The sequence below is a fragment of the Rattus rattus genome, chromosome 4, assembly GCF_011064425.1.
Source record: "Rattus rattus isolate New Zealand chromosome 4, Rrattus_CSIRO_v1, whole genome shotgun sequence".
NCBI lineage: Eukaryota > Metazoa > Chordata > Mammalia > Rodentia > Muridae > Rattus > Rattus rattus.
This window is the reverse complement of record NC_046157.1, coordinates 159,928,478-159,954,961: the sequence shown is the minus strand read 5'-3', so window position 1 is coordinate 159,954,961 and position 26,484 is coordinate 159,928,478. Positions and strand designations below refer to the sequence as shown.

Genomic DNA, 26,484 nt, shown 5'->3' with positions numbered 1-26,484 from the left:
GAACTTGTGTACTGACAGGGTCACTGATAAAAATCTCACTAGGTCATCTACACCCAACAGAGGGTAGGAATGCTACACCCTTCACATACAAATAGGAGGTAAGCAGGCCCAGGACAGAGTAGGTGACTAGCTCTCTTGTCTAGGCTGATCTGGTGGTCATCCTGTGGATGACACCCAGGCTCAGACAGATAGTCAAGGGAAACCAGGAATAAATGAATAAATCTGCCGGTGGTAAGTGGATGAGAGGCATCCTAGACAGTGGGAATGACTGACCTGGGTCCTCAGGCTGCGGGTGCATCAGACGGAACGGCACCTCAGTAGCCACTTCACTAGAAAAAAAAAATACAGGCTGGTGGTGCATACACACACACACACACACACACACACACACACACACACACACACACACACACACAGGTTACAGATTACACAGCACAAATCTGGGGCCGCAGAGAATCTCCAAAAAGATTCATTCAGAGACTCAAAACAAAAACAGACTTCAGGAAGTGGTCAGGCAGGAATTTGAAATGTATTCCCTGGAATGTGGTCCAGGAACTTCACTCAGGCGTGGCCGAGGCAGCCAGTGCTTTTAGCTCTCTGGATCCTAGCGGTAATGATGTGACACCGTGGGAAGAGAAGAGGCGAACTCCTACAAGAAGGCTGGTTATAAAAAGCTACGCATGGAGCTGGGTCAAGATGCAGAACCCTCCGCTCTTAGAGAGCCATGTCTGCCTGCATGCTGCCAAGATGATAAAGGACTGGACCTCTGAACCTGTAAGCCAGCCCCAACTAAATGTTGTCCTTATAAGAGTTGCCTTGGTATGGTGTCTCCTCACAGCAGTAGAACCCCGACTAAGACAACCCTGGTTCAGTTCCTAACGCCCACATAGGGCAGTTCACAACTGCCTGTAATTCCAACTCCAGGGGATCCAACACCCACTTCTGGACGTCACAAAGTAATTGCATCCATGTACAGACGCCTTAAAGTAAAGTAGATCTTAAAAAAAGTATTCACTGCAGCAAGGACACATTTGAATACAATTTAAATGTTTATGTGAGGGGCTGGATACTAAGAGCATTGGCTGCTCTTCCAGAGGCCCTGGCCTTGATTCCCAGCACCCACAAGGAAGTTTACAAGTCATCTGCACCTCCAGTTCCATAGGAACAACCACATTCTTCTGGTCTCTGTGGACACCAGGCACATATGTGGTACATAGACATGCTTGCAGGTAAATAATTAAAATAAATAAATAATAACTTAAAAATGATGATGATGATGATGATTATAATAAGCAAAGAGTTACTGTAGTATATGGAAACCAAACTAGAAGCTCAGTATCCCAGCCCTCCTCACCCTAGGCAGCAGCCCAGAGGCAGTGGACCCAGCGGTCACCTCTGCAAACCACTGTCCGTGATACTGCTGCTGTGGGTGTCAGTGGTCACACCCTCCACCTGCAGCTCTGGCCCTTAAGGCGCGGGGGCAGAGGCTGCAGGTGGCTGAGGTACTCTGTGATTCTCAGCACTGGACTCCTTAGATTAAGCCCCAGCAGGAAGTCAGGTAGTGAAAGCTCCTTCCATCCACTTCACAAAAGCACAGGGCGCCTCCTTTTTATGCCTACACAAACTCTCCCAGCTATTGTCTACCATGTGCAGCCTTAGGGAGTGGCCTCTTCACCCACTTCACAGAATCTTAGAACAATTTACGGGTCTAGAGCCAAATTCTACAACACGGATGGCTACTCTGGAAGGGCATGGTAGTCAGACACAGTCTGGAAAGCTAGACTATGCTTCAGACGTCATTCTGTCAGGGAGAAACTGAAGCAGGCAGGGTTAACCTCAACCTGTGCTGTGCCACAGACATTCCTCTCTTTACACTCACGTTTCCACGAGGGAAAATAAATCTCTTAATCCCTCAAGTCATAATAATTTAAAAAAGCTCTGTGAGGCTGGTACAAGGCTGGGCACACCCATCTCTTGCAAAAGAGGCAAGGTAGAGTCTATCACATCTCTAGTACCAAAATGCTTTGGGACACATTAGAATTTATACGAGAAGAAGAAAGGAAAGGTGGGTGGGGGGAGATTCCCAGAGGGCCCTCACCCACCCAAAGGAGAAGGGGGATGGGGGAAAGATTGCAGATGGGGTGACCAGGAGGAGAACAGTGAGTGGGATGTAAAGTGAATTAAAAAAAATTAAATTAAAAAGAAAGAAAGGGGGCTGGAGAGATGGCTCAGTGGTTAAAAACACTGACTGCTCTTCCAGAGGTCCTGAGTTCAAATCCCAGCAACCACATGGTGGCTCACAACCATCTGTAATGGGATCTGATGCCCTCTTCTGGTGTGTCTGAAGAGAAAGACAGTGTCCTCATATACATAATAAATAATAAATCTTTAAAAAAAGAAAGAAAGGAAGGAGGAAGGAAGGAAGGAGGGAGGGAGGGAGGGAGGGAGGAAGGAAGGAAGGAAGGAAGGAAGGAAGGAAGGAAGGAAAGGAGAGAGGGAGGGAGGAAACAAGGAAGAAAAGGTGTCAGAAAGATGAGTCAAAGGGAAATCCAGAGAGAGGGGATGAGATAACACACTATGCCCTGTATCCCAGGACCCCTGCAGCCTACCCAGCACTGACCTGCTTACAGTGACCCAGGTACAGGCCAGGTCTACATGAAATGTCAGATGAAACACAGAGGTGGGCAGTAAATGGCTATTAAGGGCAAAAGAGAGGCCTGAATGATTCAGCTCCAGACCTGCAACATTCCAACTCTCCACATCACAGAGATGCTAATCAGCCAGTGTGCCCGGTAGGCCCCAGCGATGGCAGTAGGTGATAAGAACCCAGGCAAAGAACAATGACAGGTAAGTGCTCGGCTCAGATATTTCCAAACTTATTGGTTCTTTGTGCATGGTTCAAAAGACATCTGTCACTATTCACATTTACCAAAAGGTAGCAATAATTCAAGTGTCTGCTGGGAACCAAAGAGAAAAAAAAAAGCCACATCTTTGTTAAAAATTCTCTAAGGCTGAATGATGGATTAGAAATCCCATGACTGTGGAAAGTAGGAATGCTGCAGCTCTAAAGACAAAGTTCTCATGTGTATCTTCAGACATTAATATTAGACCTGGCATCCTTGTATCCTTTGGGAGATACACAAAGAGACCCCTAGCCTCCACCAGCCCCAAATCTCAAATTGCCACCATCCAAGATGGTACCTGAAGTGTATAGCAGAGATTTTCCCACCTTGCTATAGCCTGTGTACCTGATATTCCCACCGATGCATTTTTTTTAAATACCTTGATTTATAATTTTTCTTTGTTCTTTTACTATTAAAAACCTTCAGTGACCATGTCAGAACATGGTATTTGGAGACCTGAACTTGTGTCCCCAGGTCATTCTAAGATCCACTCTCTTTGAGTTGCCAGCTATGTCCTTACGTCAACACCACTGACGGGTGAATAAACAAAATGTGGTATGTCCACACAATGGAATATTACTCAGTCATGAGTAGGGAATGAACTGTAGCAGATGCTACAAATGTTTAAGTTAAGCCAGTCACATAGGCCATATACGGAATTTGTTTTTGAGACAGTTTCTATGCAGAAGAAGCTGACCTTGAACGCTGAGAGATCTGTCTGCCTTTGTCTCCAAGTGCTGCAATTGAAGGTGCGCCTCACCATGCAGAGAGATGTGGAGCCCAGCCAGGCTGACCTAGAAATCTCTATATAGTCAAAGACAACCAAGAACGAATTCTCCTGCCTCTACTTCTCCAGTAGTTGGGATTACGGGTGTGTAATCTCAGTTTTATGAAGTGCTGGGAACTGAACCCAGGTCTTCGTGCTTGCTAGGCAAACACTTTACCAGCTGAGCCATATCACCAGCCCCAGCAGAGAGGAATCTATAGAGACAGAAAGCAACCAGTAGTTGCCAGAGTCTGTGGGGAGGGAAAAGGAGTGATTGCTTAACAGACGTTAGGTTTCCTTTTCAGACCTTAAAAACAGTTTAAAAAAAAAAAAAACTTAGTCGGGGTGATAGTTAGATGACATTGTAAATGTACTTAATTCTGTGGTGTATCTTTAAAAATGCTTAAAATGGTAGAACATCTTACGTAGCTTGTATGCATTCTACACACGCCAATGACAGCTGGATAGAGTATGCTAGTGTGTGTGTGTGTGTGTGTGTGTGTGTGTGTGTGTGTGTGTGTGTGTGTGTGTCCTTGCCCCTGTGCACAGCCTACCTGTGGTCTCCAGCCTCTCGGCTGCTAGTGACACCTCTTACCACACATCTGAGTCACCATGCATCCGTTACACTATCTTTAAGCACCGCTGCCCAGAAACTGGTTTTTACCAGTTTCTATTTGGCCACAGGCTCCTTGTCCTCAGCCTGCAGGGAGCTGAGTGGAGAAGGGAGGCGAAGAGGCTTACCTGGATGTGAGCTCTCCTAGAAAGCTGGAAAGCACAAAGCAGACAGTCATGGTAAGTCCCCAGGGGCCACACAACTTCAAGTCCCAGGGTTCAAAGGCAGGACAGTCCCCGACCCAGCCTGGTAGGCGTAGCTTTTGCTCTCTAGCATAAATTTCCGAATTCCCTGGGTCACAGGGTCCCTCAGTGCTCAGTTTCACTGCTACGTGCTGTGGGCTTCCCATCTTTCTCCAAAGGATTACTTAAAAGCAGACTCACTTAGAAACGAACATAAGCCACAGAACCAGAAGTTTTCAGCCACCCTATGGTGGCAGAGCATGTGGCCTTGGTTCTCTCAAGAAGCAGAGGCAGTGGGAACATCTCTCAATATACAATTTAAAGTCTTGAGGAGAGGGAGAGGGAGAGAGAAACTCCCCAGCACAGAGGCCACTGGGATGCACGGTTATAGCTGTCCCTGTCTCTCTGAGTCTGAGGGACACTGGTTTTAGAGCCCCTGGCAGGAGTGTTCCCAGTCTCAGTGTCTTCAGGAGTTGGTACTGAATTTGCAAACGACCCCCACACACCTTTCCCTAGACTCTGAGCTACCCCTACTTTATTTACAATGCCTTAGGAATAGCGGACTGGGTTGTTTAAGGAATAAACAAGGTGAACGGCCTGCACACAACCAGTTCAGAAACATTTTGTTACTGTGTCTTGTTTTTGAGACAGGATCTCTTAATGTAGCTCTGGCTGGCCTTGAACTAGAAACTATTTTTTTCCCCAAGTACTTTCAATTTGTCATTTGTTGAAATTGATACAGTATTCAAAGATGTGGAGAATCGACTGCGTCACATGCATGCATTTACTTATTATTTATGTTTACTGTAAGAGGAAACTTCACCCTGTTTTTAGACCATAGAAGGGGAAAGGAAAGGAAAAAAACATTTGATTTGAAAACATCAGGAATATCCAGGACAGTCAGGGGCTATGCAGTGAGACTGTACATAAAAAAGGAAAGAAAGAAACAGACGAGAAATATAAATGCCATGTTAACCAGATATCCAACTCAGAGCCAAGCAAAATTGGGGAACTCTCTCCCTTCTTAAAAATAGGGACGTGTGTGGAGCCTCTCATGGCCAGGCTAATGCTGCCGCCCATCAAGAGGAAAAACCAGCAGGGTTGGGAATGGAATCTGAAAGGAAAATGGGAATTCGCTCCCTTCTGTTTTGATTAGAGTAAGGATGATGATATTCTCTCTCTCTCTCTCTCTCTCTCTCTCTCTCTCTCTCTCTCTCTCTCACACACACACACACACACACACACACACACACACACACACACGCACAGACTGTTCTCTTTTGTTTTTGTTTTTTGAGAGACGGAGAGTCTCTCTCTATAGCCCTGGACGGCCTGGAACCTGATGTGTAGACCAGGCTGGCCTTGAACTCTCAGAGATCTGCCTGTTTCTGCCTCCCCAACGTTGGGGCTGAAGGTCTGCACCACATGCGCATTAACATCCATGTAGACGTCATAGCTGTACACATAAAATAAAAATTAAAAAAGTCCTTAAAAGGAAACCATTTCTTTAGAACTCTCAATTGCAGTAATTTTTTTTAATGAAAAGGTGACCCCTAATTATCTGATTACATGTTAGGGAATGGAAGGAAGGAAGCTACTTAAGGACAGAAAAGTCTAAGATGTAAATAAACTTTTCTTTTATTCCAGAATCTATAGCAATCCTCTTACTTAAATTTCCCGAGTAGTGGGGTTGCGAGTGTGCACCGACATTCCGTACTTGAGTATGTCTGTTTTTTAAGACAGGGCATCATGTACCCAGTCAGGCCTTAAACTTTCTAGGTAGCCGAGGATGACTTTGAACTTCTGGACTTCCCGGCTATACTTTGCAATGCTGGATCACAGGCACACACACTATGCCTGCTTTATTTGGTGTTAAGGATCAAAGACAGGGCCTTTTGCCTCTGAGGCAAGCACTCTACCAACTAAGCCCCAATTTAAAAAACAAAACCAAAGTCAGTCACTGTGTATCACAATGCTTCTTAATCCTCCCCCAGCCTCCCAAGGTGGCTCATGCCGCCACCTAAACCATAAAGGAGGAAGATTTACAGAGTTCATTAGGCAGCTACTGATCTTCCTGAAATTTGAAAATTAAACCGATGTCATTCTCTAAAAAACAAAAAAGCAAGGCAATTTACTTTTACAAAGGGGTCTGACTGACATTCTGTCTGTCAGCCCTCACTGTGTGTGCAGATGTACACCCACTTACATTCAGTGGTTTTCACAGTGTGTGTATTTCCGTTTGCTTCTCCAGGACACATTGTCTTCAACAAAACTACAGAAGCTGACAAACGGAATCATGCCAAACACTACATAGGCATCAGTAGGCATCTCGGGCTTACTTTGCCAGTCACTGAGGAGAGGGACAGGCCACACAGAGATGACACGCTGAACACTTACCCTGACACCGTGAGCTTCACCTTGATATGGTATGACACCAGGATGCCCATGACGGTCCGGTCGATGCCCTCCTTGATGCTACCCAATCAAGAAGAAGAAGGGTTATGAGAGCAGAGCCAGCGTGGGAACCATCCCTCTCCTGCCAGGGCCATCATTCTGAAGATGCTGTCCCAGAACTGGAGAATTCCACAGTTTGGCCTCAAGTCTTAGAACTTCACCCACTCATGGAGCTGGGGAATGGGTTTTCCCCATCTTTCCCTAAGGTGCTCACAGAGAGCACAACATCATCTGTCTTCCTTCTCAGGACTCAATCTCTGACTTAAATCACTCTCCTGTCTCCTCCCTCTCCCTTCTCCTGCCCTGCCCTGCCCACCATTCTGCAGCTACTGAGTCCTCAAGTCCTGAAGCCAGAGAGTTCAGCCCATCCAGGTTCCAACTTCGGCAAACAGTCTTTGAAATGCCTTTGCCATACTCTAAAGTCCCTAAGCACCAACCTTGCCAACTCCTAACCCACCTAGAAGGTTCTTCTCTTCTTTGCACCACAACTCCTCCAGTCTTTTTTTTTCCCCCGGAGCTGGGGACTGAACCCAGGGCCTTGCACTTGCTAGGCAAGCGCTCTACCACTGAGCTAAATCCCCAACCCCTCCTCCAGTCTTAAAGCCTTTCTGGACACAGCCAGGTAGCACTGGGCCTCACTCTCCTGGGCTCTGCTCGTGAGAAAGCCAGAGACACTCTCCTACAACTTGATCACAGGATCAAGGTTGTTCTGAATTCCACCCAAAAGCCATGTGTGCACTGCAGCCAGCATAGCACCTGACACCAAGGACGCACAAGGAGTGTGACATGTGACCAAAGAGAGTGACATGTGACCAAACGGAGTGACCATGTTTGGGATTCCCACCCTCAATCAAGTTCCTCGGCGGACATTTTGTCACAGACCAGTATCTCCTATGACCCAACATGGAAGACTTAAGTATCCCATGATGTCTCACAACAGGAATTACGGGGTAGAAAAATGACTATGATATCTATAAACTAATGTGAACCACAACAAAATCTCAACCCTGAAGGCAGGAGGCAGAGTGAAGTTACGTTGGCAGTCCTGGGCTCTGGGGCCAGGGCAGGCAAGGAGAACTATGTCCGGCCCTCGGCCTTCTGCTGGATCATGTTCTCTAAGACTACAGCACTCCCCAAAAAGTATCATCATCTGGTGGAAGGACAGAGGCACGACCTGAGGCCACACTGTTGCTGGGATTGGCTTGTAAACTTGTGCTATATGGAAGACCCAAACACAGAGAACAGAACATGTTGGAGACTTCAAGGGCTCTCCCCGCCATTTTCCTGAGTGGGAAAGCCAGGGTGGAGTGGACTTGCTTAACAACTAACTCTTTGCAGAAGGGTATGCATCAGATTATTCACCCCTTGAAATTGATGTAGGGCATCAATTTTCTTTCCCTGGAATTTCACATACATGCTTTAGAATCTAACATAGATGGTTGGCAAATTATCCTCAGAAAATCCCTTGATTCTAACCTTCATTCTGCCAAATATTCACTGTCTCTGATACAAGCCTCACAAAATGTGAGCTACAGGTCTCTCTCGGTCAGGACACTCTTCCTCCCCTTTCTGTTGGGCATCACCTCTGAAGGGATCACCTCGCCCTCTTTCGTACTGGAGCCAGGAGGAAGACCGCAGCACCTCCTATGGGCGAGGGCAGGACATAGGCCGCATGCCTGTGCCTTAGTTCCTGCCTCACACCTTCAATGTTTAGTAGTTTATAATCTCACAGCAAATGAGGCCTAGAAAGGCAGCTAGCAGCTGGCTTCCCTGTGGAATTTTTTCCCCTAGAATTTTTTTTTTTTTTTTTTTGCCTAAACCCATCTAGCAGTTCTCTAAAAACAGAATAAGCAAGTCAGCTCTTCTTTTTGACGAAATCTGGTGCATATCAGTTGCCAGTGGGTCTTCTGACTTTTCCAGGTGGAAATGAACGAGTGAAAATAGAAAATAAATACAACTCAGTTTATGTGTTCAGACACCACACTTTACATGCATTGTTCCAAATAGTCTTCGTCACTGGCCTGTGACATTGGAACTGGTGATTCCTCCCACCTTACAGATAAGAAAACTAAGGTTCTCGGAGAGCTCAAGGAACTTGGCCATGGCCACCCAGAGGGCAGGCAATGACACTGTGGTTGGTATAAGGCTATGCTCAGAGCTAACCCAGGCAACCACAACATCATGCACACCACAGTGGAAGTGGGGGCATTACTGATATGCCCGCCTGTGAGCCTCCGGGGAAGCCCAGTACAGCCCTGCACCGATGACCCATGCGCAGAACATCCAGGACTCACATGGTGCTGGAGGCCAGGTTTGTGTCCTCATGCTTGATCTTCCCATCCAGAGCGATGCCTCTTCTTTCTCTGTTGTTAGCCAGGAGGGGCACCAGCACCAGTGTCTTGGTCAAAGTGCTGTTTGGCTGTACTTTTTCCCTTGAGGAAGAACCATAGAGTTTTGTGACTGTTACAATCATAGTTAACACCATGTCCTGGCCGCCATTGACCCCTCAAGATCCTATCTGTCGTGAACCCTTTCAGAGTCAAAGTTCCCTTTACCAAAGGGACATGCTGTGAGTCCTGAGCCCGGAGGCAACAAGACTGTGATATTTCAGGGATGGAGGGATGGCTCAGTTGGTAAAACGCGCATCATATATCCCTGAGGGGAGGAGCCCTGTGCTACCATGAGCAGTGTGTCTGTAAACCACCACTAGAGAGCTGGAAGACTGAGCTCAGGAGCTCATAGGCCAGTCTCGCTCAGTCACTGACATCCAAATTCAGTGAGAGACTTTGTCTCAAAAAAATAAGGTGTAGAGATGGCTCAGTAGTTGAGACTACTTGACTTTCTTGCAGAGGACCAGAATTCAGTCCCCTGCACCCATGTGGCAAATCATAGCCACCTGTAACTTTAGTTCTGGGGGTCCAATGCCCCCTTTTGGCCTCCAGAGGCACCAGGCACAAATGGGATATACACTGTGCACACACATATTCATAAAACACACACAACACGTAACACGCAACACATAAACACACAGCACACACACACACACACACACACACACACACACATGTAAGGTTGGGACATTCCCTCAAGCCTCTTGACCTGTTCTAAATTATTAAAACCTCTGAAATGTTTTGTGGACCAATAGTCTGCAGTGGTGGTACATACCAGTAATCCCAGGACTCAGAGGATCAAGACAGGAAGATCATGAGTTCTAGACCAGCCTGGACTACATAGTGAAATCTGTCTTATAAAAGCAAAACTAAACAAGTCCAGAAGTAAATGCAACACACTAAAAAAAACTAGCTGAGTGTAGCAGCATTGGCCTTTAATCCCAACACTTGAGAGGCAGAGACAGGAGAATCTTTATGTGTTCAAGGCCATTCTGCTCTACACAACAAGCTCCAGAACAGCCATAGAGAGACCCTGTCTCAAAAACACAAAACAAACAAGATCAGCCAGCCTACATGTCCAAGACCCCAGTCACTTTCCCCCAGAGACCTCCTAAACCCCACTGTGGGCAGTGTCAGCAAAAAAGCTCACATAACCACTTATAACCCAGATCAGACTGATCGGTCTGCTTTTTGTTCAAGGAGGCAAACCTCTTCCTTCCTTCCTTCCTTCCTTCCTTCCTTCCTTCCTTCCTTCCTTCCTTCCTTCCTTCCTCCCTCCCTCCCTCCCTCCCTCTCTCTCTTCTTTCTTTCTGGTTATTTTTTGAGACAGGGTTTCTCTGTGTAGCCCTGGCTGTTTTGGAACTCACTCTGTAGACCAAGCTGGCCTTGAACTCAGAGATCTGTCTGCCTCTGCTGGGATTTAAGGCACTCAACGTCACTGCCCAGCTTGGCTCAACTCTTTCTTTACTGGGGCTTCTTCAGAGGGCTGTGGGTTTCCCTATGAGTGAAAGCAGAAGGAACCCCACACTGAGGGGCGATTCTGGGACCTGGCTAGAGACACAGCATTCCCGGGGTTCCAGAGTGGTACCTGGGCTGGACAACTCTTTCTGCAGTGCACATCCTAGCAACCAGGCCTGGGCTGAGGGCAGAAGGTAGATGTGGCTGGGAGCCAGCATCAGGACCACTTCCCGAATGAGTTCCCAGACATCTGGAAATCTGAACTGCCTCCCACAGGAAGGACTTCCCTGTTTGCACCCCACCCCCCAGGAGTTTAAAGCAGCTTCTGCTTCTCCTGCCTCTAGTAAGTACAGGAAACGCTTTGCAAAGTTTTGCTTGAGCTAGGGGTGTTCACATCCTACCACCTAGGATGTGGTTCTTTCTCTCCCCCTCCCCTGCCTCCCTGTCTCCAGCTTGACTCTAGAAGGGAACCCTTGGGCTAGCCTTTGCTGTAGTAGAATTTGCAGAAGCCAGGCCCATAGCTGTGCCCAGGGTCATGATGATCTTACACGGCATGGTCAGCAGCAGCCTACAACTGATGTTTGAGCTGGTTCGAGGAAGCCTTCCTACCAGAGCCTCAGGAGCTGGATGTGTCTAGAACAGTGGCTTAGGCTCTTGCAGCCTTCTCAGTGACTTCTACATTGAGACCAATGTGAGAGTTTATCATAATGGGATTGTGCCTCGGAGATGAGAGAAGCACAACTCAGAATGTGTCTGTGAGAACATTTCCAGAGAAGATTAGCCCAGAGGGAAAGACCGCCCTGAATACAAGAGCCACCATCTCAGAGGTAAAAGCTTGACTATAATCGAAGGGAGGGTGGGTATAATGCCAGCATTCTCTGTTTCCTGAGCTGCTCTGCCACGCCCACCTTACTGTGATTGATAGAAACTGTGAATGGAAACAGGTATTCTCGTGATGGTGTGTTTTCTCAGATATGTGCCTCAACAATGCAAAAGCTAACAGAATCTGGCCCCGTTTCTAGAATCCTCCAGCCCCCAGGGAAATCTTAGAATGGTGTCCACTCTCCTGAGGATCATTTGGTCCACAAAGCACACATAGTTTTGAATGAGAAACAGGAAATGGGATAGACACACACATACACACACATACACACATACACACACATACACACACACATATACATACACACATACACACACATACACACACATACACATACAAACATACACATACATACACACACATACACACACATACACACACACACACACACACACACACATACACACACACACACACACACACACACACACACACACACACACACACACACACACACACACACACACACTCCTACAGTTATAGAGCATCTGCCAAAAGACTCCCCACTCCTTGAACAAGATGTGGAACAAAGAGCCTGCTAGAAGTCAGCTATGAGGCGCTCTTTTCTTTCTCAAAACTGTTTTGCCTACGTTTAAATGCAAGCCTGTCTTTTTCTTTTCAGTAGCAGCTTACTCTGAAGTTGGATTTTAAATATGTAATATGATCTCGATGAATCAGGTTTTCTTTCCTTACCACACACCCCTCCCTTCCACCCCAACCTCGCTGTCGCCCTGGTAATGTTTTCTGCATAGAGCACGCTAGCTAGAAAAGTGGAGATGCGTAGCCAAGCCCCTACCCAGCCTGTGTATTAAATGAACGCCCCCTCCCAGCACAGCACAGACCACCTGGTGGGCCCAAGCGACCGTTCAGGGATGCTGTGAGCATGCTAATCCACTGAAGGGAGACAGTCATTCACAAAGAGCTCAGAATGGATCCAGTTTTCTGGTCCAGTTATCACTGCGGCAAGATTTTCAAGCTACGATGATCAAAAGAAGCCCACACTTGGGTAGGGCTCACCTCGATCTTTCTTGGGAAGCTCTTGGGTGCTTTGCTGTGTTTCGTAGCTAAACACCTCCTCTTTTTCAACCTTCCTACTTAAGCTTAGATTAAAATGCCTTTTTAAAAATATTTATTGGGGTCTGGAGAGATGGCTCAGCGGTTAGGAGCACTGACTGCTCTTCCAGAGGTCCTGAGTTCAATTCCCAGCAACCACATGGTGGCTCACAACCATCTGTAATGTGATCTGGCTCTCTTCTGGCACAGTCTACTCATATACATTAAATAAAAAAATTAAAAAAAAAATATTTTATTGGGCTGGAGAGATGGTTCAGAGGTTAAGAGCACTGACTGTTCAACCAGAGGTCTGAGTTCAATTCCCGGCAACCACATGGTGGCTCACAATCATCTGTAATGGGATCTGATGCCCTCTTCTGGTGTGTCTGAAGACAGCAACAGTGTGCTCACATACATAAAACAAATAAATTTTTTTAAAAAGCTGAAAAATATTTATTTATGCCCACAAAGGTCAGAGGCATCAGCGTTTTATATTTGGTTGTGAGCCTAGCCTTTAACGGCTGAGCCATCTCTCCAGCCCTGGAGCTGTAGTTATAAATGAGCCACCTAACATGGGAACATACTTAGGTACTCTCTCTACATATACATATACATACATATGCATATACATATACATACACATACACATATACATATATACACACATACACATACACATATACACACATACACATACATATACGCATACATATACATGCATATATGCATACACATACATGTGCATACACATACATGTGCATACACATACACATACACATACACATACACATACACATACACATACATATACATTCTCTCTCTCTAGCCTGACTATCATGGAAGGGCATGGTAAAGGCTAGGATGACAGCCTTTACTGTAGTAGGATTAACAGAAGGACTACACCAGACATATTACATATTATGGCCCTAGCCTGGACTAATAGCTCATTTAGTCATCTTCTGGGGGGCAGAAAGAGCATCTCATTCCTGTCAACCCATTCCAAGGATACACAGAGCCCCCGTTGTTCCCATGGTGACATTGCTCTCTAGATTTCTCCCCTCTGGCCCCTTGTTTATGAAGGTCTCCCAGCCTAAGAGATGGTCCCAGAGGCAAAATAAACACATAGCTTAGCCTGCCTTGCTTTATAGCCCTTGATGTGAGAAAAGGGGAAGAAAGCCAGGCTAGGGGCCTGGCAGAGTATTCTAGATCCCTCTTCAGAAGAGGAAGTTGGCAAAGTGGGCTGCCGCCCAGGAAGTGGAAAGGCAACCGCTACTTACTGTGTTTCCTCCGAGGCCACAGGCTTGACGTAATAATCACTCGAGTAGAGAACCACATTGGCTATTTGTTCCACTGCAAAGGGAAGACAGGCGTATGGTGGTCAGTGCAGCTCCCCCCGCCCCCCATGCCCCTGAGGAGACACACGGGACCGTTCAAATCCGGCTTTCTCAGCCCTCAGCTTAAAGCAGCAATTTTTCAAGGTCTGGTTTCAGGCCATTTCTGTACACTAGTGACTTGCTCTGCATTAATTCCCACCGAAACACTGGGCTCTGAGATTTGGCTACAGGGAATCCCCCTGTGCCCCCTTCTCTGAGCCCATAATCTCTTAAATCAAGCTTGAGGATTAGAAGAAACAATTTAAAGTGCCCATCACAGCACCCAACTCATAGGAAGCCATTAACATTTTTTTTCAGAAAATTCCACAGCTTCTCTCAAAAGCCATTGGTGTTGTTATTATCCGATAAACTTTGAGAAATATTTTTATTTGGAAACAGGTTTTACTGTGTAACCCAGGCTGGCCTCGAACTCACAGTTCTACCTCAGGCTTCCAAGCGCTAGCTAGCACTACAAGTGTGCACCGCCACACTTTGCTGAGAAGTAATTTTAAATACAACGATACATGATCAATTTTGCAACTGCTTCTCAAAGTTTGCTTTTCCGTTCTTTCAAGATTGAAATTATAACCCCTGGGTGACATTATTTTTAAAATTTGCATCACTGGAGGGGATCAGAGATTAGTCAAGGACTTGGTGGGACATGAGGACAGCTTGTGGGAAAGGCATTTTCTTCTTCAACCATGTGAGTTCCAGAGATCAAACTCGGGGCGCCAGGTTGGGAAGCTGGCACTTTGGCCAGCTCATCCCGCTAGCCCAAGCGGGCCTTCACTGTGAAGAGGAGGGCTTCTCTGGGGAAGTGATCTGGTTGTGGGGACAGCACCCTCATGAGTGGAATTTGTGGCCTTAACAAGGACATTTCAGGAGCTTGTTGGAGGATGAGGTTCTCAATAGATGAAGCCTGCCAGCACCTCTATCTGAACCTGCCTGTCTCCAGAACTGCCAGAAATAACTATGTGTTGTTAGCTGGCCATGAAGGCACATGCCGGTAAACACCAGTACTAGGGAGGCCGCAGTAGGAGGAGCACAAGTTTAAGGCCCACATCTCAGTGTGTGTGAGCCACCTAGTTTATGGTAATTTTGCTCTAGCAGCCTGAAGGGACGGACAGACTACACAGATCAAGGAAGCCATTGGCACCGTAAGCAATATGCTGAATGACTCATTCCTAACAGAGATCCAAACCAATATGAAACAAAGCTGAATTAATATTCACATTAGCCGAAAGGAAAAAACTCATAGATTTTCTAATATACATGTACACGATTCCTGACCTTCATTTCGGGGGAGGGGGGAGGAGTGGAATATCTGTCTGATCCTGTCTCAGCCCATTTTCTGTTGCTCTAGCTGAATAACAGACAGGATTACTTACAAAGAATGGCGGTTTAATTAGCCCCTGGCTCTGGAAGCCGGAACTTCCAAGTGGTGCTGGCCTCTGATAAGGGCCTTCCTGTTTGATCGTGATAGCAGAGGACCTCAAATGGCAGAGGCAGGGCAGGTATGCTAATTTAAGTCTCTTTACTTCATGCAAAGCCACTAATGTTATCACAGGCCCTTCCTCGGAACCTCATCTGACCCCTTGCTACTTCCCAAAGTCTTACCTGCAAATATCATTAACACATGAATGTGAAGATCAAGTTCCCAACACTCACCACACTCACCGTGGGCACAGCCAAACCACAGCAAATAATTGGGCTATGTAACCATCTGGTTTGCATGGGGCAACCCCTATTTTGTATGTATGTGAACATGTGTATATGTGTGTATGTATATACTGAAGATGGAACCCAGGACCTTGCCTATGCCCAGCAAGCAAGCTACAAACTGAGCAACATCTCTAGCTTTTTTATAAACTGGGATTTCATGTAGTCTAGTCTGGCCTCTGCATGTTGCTGTGGCTGGCTTTGAACTCCTGATCCTCTTGCTTGCCCAGCGCAGTTACAATGACTAATGTGACACTGAAATTCCATATCCTTTGTCCAGGGTTAACTGATATGACTACTTACTCTGACATTGTCAATCTACCTGAGCTTGGCCATCAAACGTTTCAGTGGAAAGTCGAAGTCTGAATTTACTCTCCCTGATCAATCCATTTTGGTTTTTGTTTCTTCGTTTCTTTTGCCCACAAAGGACCTACGCATGTTGGGTTTGATCTATACTTTTAAAGTCTTGAGAGAAAAGCTAGGTAAGTTAGCCACACTGACTTCAAACTTACAGTCCTCCTGAGTCCTGAGTGCATGGATTACGGGTATGTGCCACAATGGACTAAGGAAATATAAACTAGTAAGAGGGGGGATGCTCCACTCCGGCACATAACGCAGTTGGTCTTCACTAGACATCGAAGTCATGCTGTTCATGAAGCCTCCAATGGGGGGGGGGCGTACTTAGGGCCTATAGGCCTGAGAAGGTGGGCAATGAGCCAACTTGGGATTCAAAGATGACATATCTGGAGTCCGCAGATTAAGCCCAGTGTTTTAAAATCCAGTGCCATGCTCACACGCTTGCTGTATCGGTCAGCAAAAACTATCAATTTCCGAAAAGGGGGAGTGGGGCTGGAGCATGGTTCCTCGGTTAAGGTTAAGGTTTAAGTCCCCAAACCCACAGGGCAGCTAACAACCATCTGTAACTCCAGTTCCGGGGAATACGATGCCCTCTTCTGGCCTCCACGGGCACTGCATGTACATGGTAAACAGGCATACACACAGGCAAACACCTGACACATTAATTAAACAAGCAAACAAAGGCAAAAAGGGGGAAGCTTCTCCCTGGACTCCCCAAGTGAGACCTGGCTCAGAGGGTGTCTCTGGAAAGGCATGATCATGGGAAGATGGGAAGGCTATCTATTGGAGACAAAGTTCCAAGACAAAAGGCCACGACAGTGAATGCAATGACTCATTTTGAGGTAGGGTCTCCCATTGCCCAGGCTGGCCTCAACATTGACATATAGCCAAGGGCAACCTTGAACTTCTGATCTTCCTGTCTCTACCTCCCAAGTGCTGAAATTCTATACGTGCAGCATTTAGTTTATGTGGTGCTGGGTATCGAACCTAGAGCTTTCTGCATGCTCTATCAACTGAGGTGTGACCACAGCCTGAGTGTGGTGACTTCTAATGTCCTATCAGCCAAATGGCGGTGGTGTATGCCTTTACCCCCAGCACTCGGGAGACAGGGGCAGGCAGATCTTTGAGTTTGAGGCCAATCTGGTTTATAGAGTGAATTCCAGTACATAGAGAAACCCTGTCTCAAAAAATAAAATAATCCTGCTATCAATGACAACAGCAATAGGCAGATCGAAAGACACAGGTCGGGTGGGGACTTATAAGGCCAGAGTGGGCCCTAAGAATTAGTATGAGGCTGAGGAATTCTAGAAGCCCTGCTTTCCAGTATAGAGAGGAAGTTCCCACCTGACACTTTAATCTTCTTCACAACCTTCTCCGTGTTATTGGTCACAGTCACGGTCACAGGGATGGGCTCCCCATGGAAATATATCTGGAAAGTGAGAGAGAAGTCAGAGATAAGAATGGAATGCAGAAAATGGCGTCTGTGAGCTGAGGGCTCCCTAGACCAAGGTGTTCTCAGTCCCTTTCCAATAGATACAGCTGAAGGCCCCCAGTGTTAGGAAATCTAAAGCAATAGCAACATTTCCTCTAGAGGAGGCTATGAACATGCTCAGCCTCGTCTGGAGAAAGGAGGTCGAGGAGGTGAGGGGTGCCATGGTCAGCTTTAACAATCGAGAATCACCTGGGAAGAGAGGCTTGAGAAGGATCATCTACCTCCAGTGAGTCTGTGCGCATGTCTGTGGGGAGTTGTCCTGGTTGCTAATTGACGTGGTCAGAGCCAGACCCACCGTGAGTGGGGCCATTCCCTAGGCAGGGGACTTTTGGAAGTTCCTGCCTTGACTTCACTGTTTGGGGGTGGAATGTGTTGAAATGAACCAAAGGCACTAGGAGAGCTGCTGATGGAGCTTTACCCAGCAACACACCCTGCACCACCCATGCCCACACATGCATACACAGCATGAGGCTCTGGCTAAACCTGCGTGTCACTGACTCTGGACCACAAGATCCTTGGCCTTCACTTCTACTCCCATGACTCTCTTCACTGATGACATCACTCCTAACATGGCTACCTTGTGGGTTTTCTATAAAATCTGAACTTTCCAAGAAAGTGAGCAACTTAAAATAGTACAGTGACCAGTGCTTCCTTAGAGAATGAAGGTCCTGGGAGTGGCCAAGGCGGCTGGAAGGAGATGTATACTTATGATCTCTACAGCCCTCAGACTATGGGGATAGCCAACACGTGCAATGGTAAAGCCATGGTGGCTCAGGATGACTGGCTCCAAATTAATGGAAATAAGCCGGTAATTTGCAAACATCTATGCTCTCACTATGGCCAACCCAAAGTGACTTGTACACATCTACAAAGTGAGGGGACTGTGATCTAAACCTCATGGGGATGAGGATTACCTCTTTGCTGAGGGAGACTGAGAGGTTCAGGGGCTTGTCGGACATGAAGAACTGCCAGGAGGCTTCAGCACAGGGCTGGGGACCCATCTCAGGTGGGGCATGCTGCACCTTCCGGATCAGTAGCCGCACAGAGCTCCTGAGGAGAAAAGGCCCAGGGTTCATGGTTGGTGTCCCCACCCCAACCCCAAATGCTTCAAATCGTCCTGCTAGGGACGTGAGAAAGGCCTGTTCTGATCACTCTTCTATGATTCCAGGGGTTTGAATGCTGAACCTGCAATGCCCGTAGGGTCCTCTGCATCCTGTCAGACTTGGCTTAGCCTCCTCGCAGGAGAGCTGTGTCATGGTTTCAGATGCCTTATGTGACTCTACTTTAGAGCGCCATGAAACTGGCACATTGTCACCATCAGAAGCATCGAAAGCATGTCGCTCAGGTCATGGTACATATGACGGGTGGGTCGGATCCACAGCATTGGGAGGTGTGGGTGCCGAGCATGAGGAGAACATGGGAAGAGATGGGAAGGGTGGAGACTTAGCAGTGAAAGTGAGTTATCAAATAAAAAGAAGGCACAGCTAAGAGGGGGAGGTGCTGGGAGGATTTGGGGTGGGGAGTGAAAAGAGGAAAGAAAAGTGGGGGTGTATTTCATCCTAGTTCACTGTATATAAGTGTGAAATGCTCATTTAAAGATTTTTTTGAAAAATGAGCCCTGCTGGATGGGAGGAATGTTTATTGGTGACAGAGATTCTGTTTGGAATGGTACAAATGCTTTGAGTTAGAATCCGAGGCCGGTGAAACATTGTGAATATATTTAGTGTTACGGAGTCATGTGTTTCAAAGTGATTAGAATCACAAACTTCATAGTGTACGTATCTTATCGTAAGTTCAAAAATGTTTTTAAAAAAAATAGACATGGTATCTTGTACCTGGCATTGCAGGGTTTGGGAAACTGAGGCAGAAGTTCTAGGGCAGTCTTGACTACAGAGTGAGACTGTTTTGAAATAAAATAGATAGAATAAAATAATAAAATAGAAACTAAGAAGAGAAAATAAATAAATAGAAAGAAAATGAAAGGACCCAGAAGGTTTGGGGGCCTATGGGTCCCCGAGGTTGCTAAGACCATTGTCATTCCCTTTTATGTTCCCCTCCCCATATCGGTAGTCATCATCCTCCCCAATCAAATGGTAGATAGTTCAGGCCTTATCTGCCTTGATCTTGGGAGATTCCATGACACCGGCCACCAGGAACCAACTCAAAGAGTCTGTCACACCAGGATAAGGTGGTAGCATTTCTTAGTCCCACCTCTATGCCAACCAGCCCTACCCAAGTCCCTCAAGAGTACTCTTACTTCTTGGGGATCTTGTCCTCTTCAGCATCTGTGATGTCTGTGGCAAATGCTTTAACCTCAAAGTCAACCCCACAGCTCTATTGGAGACAAGAGAACAGATAGGGCAGTGGTCAGCACCTCCCTAACAGAACAGAGGTCACACCTGTAGGGAGATACATGGCCCAAGCTTTTCTCCTAGATGGTGTCTTTCTTGGGGTTGTCCCATGAAGACTAGTGGAGAAATATACTGCTAATCTAAACTGACATCAGCATTCTAGTTAGAGTTACTATTGCTGTGATGAAACACCTTGACCAAAAGAGCAAACAGGGAAGGAAAGGTTTACTTGACTTATGCTTCTCCATCACTGTTCCTCATCAAAGGAAATCAGGACAGGAACTCAAACAGGGCGGGAATCTGGAGACAGGAGCTGATACAGAGGCCATGGAGGGATGCTGCTTACTGGCTTGTTCTCCATGGCTTGCTCAGCCTGCTTTCTTATAGAGCCCAGGGATGACACCACCCACAATAGGCTGACTCTTCCTCCATCAATCACTAATTAAGAAACTAGCCCAGCAGTGGTGGAGTGTACCTTTAGTTCAGCACTCAGGAGACAGAGGCAGAGGCAGGTGGACCTCTGAGCTGGAGGGCAGCCTGGTCTACAGGGTAAGTTCCAGGACAGCCAGGGCTATGCAGAAAAACCCTGATTGGAAAAACAAAAAATAAAACAAAAGTTCTGCAAGCTTGTCTGCAGCCTGATCTTAAGGAGGTTTTTTTTCCCTTCAATTATTTCAAGATACTATATTTTCAAAATGGGTCACAACCTAAGCTTTTGGCCCATTTCACCCATGTTCAAGCTACAAACAAGCTCCGCAGCCAAGGGGCCCTCAATTGTATCATGTCAGAAAAGTGAGTAAAAATCCATATAAAATATTCAGAGTTTCCATAGGAACTCAGTAAGTGTGACCCCATCCCCTAGCCTTCCATACTGCCTTAGTGCCAACCCTACTCTTACAAAGACGTTCCAAACCAGCAGTATTTAAGCTAAATGGTTCCCCCAAATGCCTTAACTCAAGCTAAATTTGCAGGTAAGAGCTACAAGAATGGCACCTACACATTGATACTAGCAGAAGCACAGGCTGCAGGGTGATGGTTCATCCTGCTCAGGGAGGCATTTTCTTAATTTAGGCTCCTTCCTCTCAGATGAGTCTCGCCTGGGTCAGGTTGACATAAATCAGCCAGGACAAGGAGTAAACATGGTGTGGACAAAGAGCTACTACAGAAGGACAGCCTGCCAACATGAGCTGTGCCTCTCACCTCCAGGCAGGTCCAGGCCTCTCTCTGCTTTGTTCACAAATGTGCAACCTGACCCTGCCCGGCCTTCTGACTTAATGCTGCACACAGAACTAGGGACACCGGTATTCACGGCACTAGGAGCGGGTATCCATGGATGTCCTGTCAGGTTGCAAACACTCAGACCTTGGTGACTCCCCCCAAAGCCAACCCTAGCCAGACTGCAATGGTTCAAATGATTGAATTTTTCCTTCTCAATGAGGTGAAATGGTAAGATGGCCTTGTTTTCAAAATGAAAGAGGACTTTTAAGTCTGCATGGATGGAATAAATGCATCTGCATGTGATCTCCTGCCCTTCACTCCCTGTGTAGGCCCAGCACATCCTGGTCTCTGCCCCAAGAGAAAAGAAGGGATAACAAGGATGCCTCTTGTGTCCCAATGCCACATGTCAATGGTGACGGTTGAGCCATAGACCTAACAGTTCTGAGACTAAGGAACACGTTAGCTCTCAGGTTGCAGACAAACAGGTGAAATGTAGCCAAAATGTCTGCAGGCAGCATGCTCTGTCACCTACCCATCCCCACCTAGCTGTCACACCCTGTGCTGGTCTCTGAACAAGCCACACACTTCCATAGGCCTCTCTGGGCTCTGGGGTGCCCCTAGGCTGAAGCAGTCACTCTCTTTACAGCTGTCTAAAACTGGATAATAGCATAATCATTTATCGTGTATTTCAAATTGTCTGCCTATATATTATACTCTGTTAACCTATCTGTTATATAGTGTTAAGATATTTTACTGTGTAACCATTATATAGGGGTGAAGTATATTAGTATATATCATTTCATTAATATATTAATATCAAACAAATTACATTATATTGTAGAAGATTATAACATGTAACTTGTGATACACAGAATGGTATGTATTATAGTTATACATACATACATACATACATACATACATACATACATACATGTATCTAATAATCTCTGTGTCCCTCAAGCCTCCAGCTGCAACCAGGTCCCCAGCTCAAAGATACTGAAGGTTCCCAGCCCAGTGGCCCCCCTTGCAAGTTATTACCCTCTCCTCTCTAAGAATGGAGGAATAAGAGGGCTTCTAGCCTGCACAGGGCTATAAAACTCCAGAAAGATTATCTAAGAATCAGGATTTAGGACCTCCTGGAAAGAGCACTGATGGATCTGACAAGTCTCAGTTGTATTTTCTTAGTTCCTTGTCCCCATATCTTGAGTGCAACCTGACCCTGCATGACCTTCTGACTTAGTGCTGCACACAACTAGGGACACAGGTGTTCAAGGCACTAAGAGTGGTATCCATGGATATCCTGTTGGGTTGCAAACACTCGGCTCTTGGTGGCTCCCCCAAAGCCCTGATCCCAGCTGTCCTCGGCGTCCCTGGACCATGGCATTCAAACATTTGGAAGTAATATTTATAGTGTGGCCTAGAAATCAGACACGTGTGTATGTGTGTGTGTGTGTGTGTGTGTGTGTGTGTGTGTGTGTGTGTGTGTGTGTGTGTGTAATCCCTCTCATGACATTGGCCTTTGCAATGTGTGACCAGTAGGCAATGTATGCAATGTATTGCAAACCATGTATGGTCCCATTCCACTTAGTTCAATTCTCTTCTATGCCCTTCCATCCCACCCCAGTCTTTTTAATCCCATTTCTAATCTATGACCACCAGTGGGTGATGATAACGTACTGATGAACACTGTCCTTCCACTCTCCATCACCAGTCCCTGCCTACTGTTCTCCATACCTCCAGACCCGCCATCATAGTAATTGGGGCAGGCAAGCTGGCACCTACCCCCTCTTCTCTGGTCTTCGTTCCCTCCTCTGTGCCTGGAGTCCCTGGTCCATCTTGTTCACACTCTTCTTTTCATCCCTTCCCCTTCACAGCACATGTCTGAGCAACTTCAGATCCATTTCTGTCCCTTTGTAACCCTGAGTCAGAGCCTGCTATTCAGCCCCTCCACTGGCTCCCATGTCATTCAAACCCAAGTTGTCAAGACCTGGCTGCCCTATGCCTTCCTTCCACCCTGGCCTCAGTTCCCACCCTCCACCCCTTCTCCCCTCATCCAGCATGTTCCCTCCACAGCAAGTCCCAGGGCCTCCTTCCCTGTAAAGTCTGGGTTTCCCACTTTCTGAGACTAAGGACTCTGACTTTAAATGTCATCTGTTGTCCTCCCTTACACAAGCTCGAGGCTTTCCATAGTGGCTGTGGCCATCTAATATGTCCTACAGTTCTGTGTTCTTATTGTTGCCTGTGGCTGTCTGTTAACATGTAAGACCCAGGGGGTTCAATCTCTTGTTCACAAGGATGTTCATGGTTGGAGAATCTTTATGCTGGGCCCTGAGCATATTTGAATTTTCAATGATAAAAAGCTACTTTAGATGGCCATTGAAAGCTTGGCATGGTGGCTCATGACTGCAATCCCAGCCCTTGGGAGGTGGAGGCAGGATTTCAAAGTCAGCCTCAGTCTCATAAGAGTCCACCTCAAAGCAAGCAAAAGCCTATTGAAAGAGGACAACCTGTGGCATTTGTTCTTTAACTTACCTTCCCTACATCTTGTGGAGCTGGCTGCAACATCACTGAGCAGGGTAGGTAGTCAGGGAACTGGAAAAACACAAGCATACAACCATGTCGTTCAGAGGGGTCATTCTATGTGCAGTGTAAATCCATCATACAAGATGACACGAAAAAACCCACAGAATTCTCCCACTCTCCTGACACCCAGCTCAATGCTGATTTATTTCCAAAAACCTCCCAGCATGTACAGAGACACACAATTGACCTTGTACCCAAGGCTTGTGTTCATCACCTGGGCCCGAGTGTGTCCACGGGGACCAAAGGTGTCTGATTATCTGGGTCACACACCTCACTAACCTTTATCCTATTCAGACATCCCTCTGGCCATACACACAATGACCTACAATTTCTCTCTATAGCACTTAGAGCTTTTACAATGCACTTCAGGTAGCCATTCCCCCCTGTTGGACACCTACATGGTGTTTAATTGTTTTGTCATTATAAATAGTGCAACAATAAATATACATCTTCAAATCCTGTAGTCCAGTTTTAGTCAATTAATGGTATGTGAACTATTAAGTCAAAATCAAATTTGTGTATGTTTGTTTGTGTGTGTGTGTGTGTGTGTGTGTGAGAGAGAGAGAGAGAGAGAGAGAGAGAGAGTGTGTGTGTGTGTGTGTGTATGTGTGTGTGTGTGAACAGGATCTTTCTCTGCTTAGTTTATGCTAGCCTTGAACTTTCAATTCTCCTGCCTCTGTCTATATATCGCTGAGATTCATGACTGAAAAAAAATCACATTTTTCAAAGATTTATTAATTTCCAAATATTTTTGTATGAATGTTTTGCCTGTCTGTATATGTCCACTGCATGTGTGCCTGGTGTTTATGGAGGCCCAAAGAGAGTGATAGATCCTCTGGAACTGGAGTTACAGACAAGCTGCCATTCAGATGCTGAAAACTGACTCTTGGACCTCTGCAAGAGCAGCTAGCGGCTAACCTCTGAGCCATTTCTCCAGCCCTCTGTGGTTGCTTTAAAAAAAAAATCTTTCTGTGCCGGGGACCAATTTGGTGCATGCCAGACAAATGCTCCAACACCAAGCTACACCTCCAGAACTTAAGGAGTCCATTTCTAGCCTGTCATGTTGGCCCATGGCTTTAATTCCAGCACTTGAGAGGCGGAGGCAGGAGAATCTGAGTTTGAAGCCAGCCTGGTCTACAACAGCAAGCTTCAGGATAGCAAAAGAAAAAAACCTTCCATTTGTAACGAACTTTTTGGTTTTATTTTTTGTATTTTGGGGGGCAGGGGTTGAGATGGGGTTTCTTGGTGTAGCCCTGGCTTCCTGGAGCCCATTATGTAGACCAGGCTAGCCTTTAATTCACAGAGATCATCCTGCCTCTGCCTTCTGGATGCTGGGATTAAAGCCACATATCAACATACCTGGCCTCTAAAGGTTTTTGTTATGCATTGCAAAAATTGTTACCACTTCAAGTTCTGCACAGGTATGTGTGTGTGCTATCTATCTATCTATCTATCTATCTATCTATCTATCTATCTATCTATCTACCTACCTACCTATCTATCTGATTTTTGAGAAGGTCTGGCTATCCTGGAACAGGCTCTGCAAAACCAAGTGGCCTTGAACTCAAAGATAAGCCTGTATCCCAAGTACTCAGGTTAAAGGCATGCACCACCACACTGGGCAAAGTAAATTAAAAATATATATATAACAATTGTGGTATAATAGGATAACATAAGATTTGACCATTTTAGCTCATTTCAGTGCGTGTTTCATTGTGTTAAATCTGTTCATACTGCGTCAGAATAGTCATAAGCATTAGTCTCCAGAGCCTCCCCGTCATTCCAAAGAGAAGCTCTATCCACGGAACCTGAAATCCCTGTCCTCCTCCCCAGCCGGCCAGTAGACCTGGTCTCCGTTCCATCTAAATTAATGGGGCTCAACTGTTGCTTATGGAAGTGCAAACGTATGATACTGTTTTTCCTTTTGTATCTGTCTTGTTTTATGTGGAATCACGTTTTGGGGGTTGGGGTTCATGCATGTTCTGACTTAGACAACATTTCTTGACTTTTTGTTTGTTTGTTTTATGGAGACAGAGTTTCCCTGTGTGCCTTGTTTACCCTGGGGCCGAGGGCTAAAAGATGGCACTCATCTACTAAGACCTCCTGTCCCAAAGCAGACTCTTGCTTGCTTAGAACACCCTGGGGCCAGCTGAGGGTCACATCTACCAGTTTCTTTTTATAGTGAATGAGAGAAGACAGAACATACTCATCTAATTAGGTGGTCAGATGAAGGAAAATATCCAAAGGGCAGGTTGAAATGGTGCCTTCTGAGGCAGGGAGGCTATTTCCAAAGACTTAAAAACAGACAATCTCGGACATGCAATCTAGAATTTCTTTCAAGGGTGCAATTTACAGGCCCACATGTGTGGGCCTCCGTCCCCTCCTCTTTGCCCTGTTCCTATCATAGGGTATCACGGATGAAGGAGACAAACCGGGGGAGCAGGCAGGGGAAGGAAAGCTCACCGTGAGCAGAAATGGGTACGTGTTGTCTCCCAGTTTCTTGAGCAGGCTCAACTGGAGCTGGGTTGGGGCACTCATGGCCCCAACAGGAGGGTATACCTGGACCCGAGAGAAATACAGGTCCCTGCGGAAGGTCAGGCCAATCACATCAATGTCCTCCTGGCCATAGCGGAAGGCGCAGGTCAGGGTGACATACACTGGGGAAGGACAGGCGACAGGTTAGTCTTGG

General features: G+C 46.4%; 1 protein-coding gene across 1 annotated transcript in view; it reads right to left on the bottom strand.

Annotated features, from left to right (window-relative positions):
- The window catches only part of Sag (S-antigen visual arrestin), a 38,302-nt gene that overhangs the window by 2,889 nt on the left and 8,929 nt on the right, over nt 1-26,484 (bottom strand). Inside the window, exons 4-13 of the mRNA XM_032901571.1 lie at nt 26,259-26,452; nt 23,745-23,804; nt 19,901-19,977; nt 18,558-18,693; nt 17,496-17,580; nt 13,980-14,052; nt 9,213-9,350; nt 6,862-6,939; nt 4,411-4,434; nt 274-329 (exon numbers count right to left, since the gene is read on the bottom strand). Of these exons, the coding sequence (XP_032757462.1) occupies nt 274-329; nt 4,411-4,434; nt 6,862-6,939; nt 9,213-9,350; nt 13,980-14,052; nt 17,496-17,580; nt 18,558-18,693; nt 19,901-19,977; nt 23,745-23,804; nt 26,259-26,452 (921 nt within the window). The remainder of the gene's footprint in view (nt 1-273; nt 330-4,410; nt 4,435-6,861; nt 6,940-9,212; nt 9,351-13,979; nt 14,053-17,495; nt 17,581-18,557; nt 18,694-19,900; nt 19,978-23,744; nt 23,805-26,258; nt 26,453-26,484) is intronic.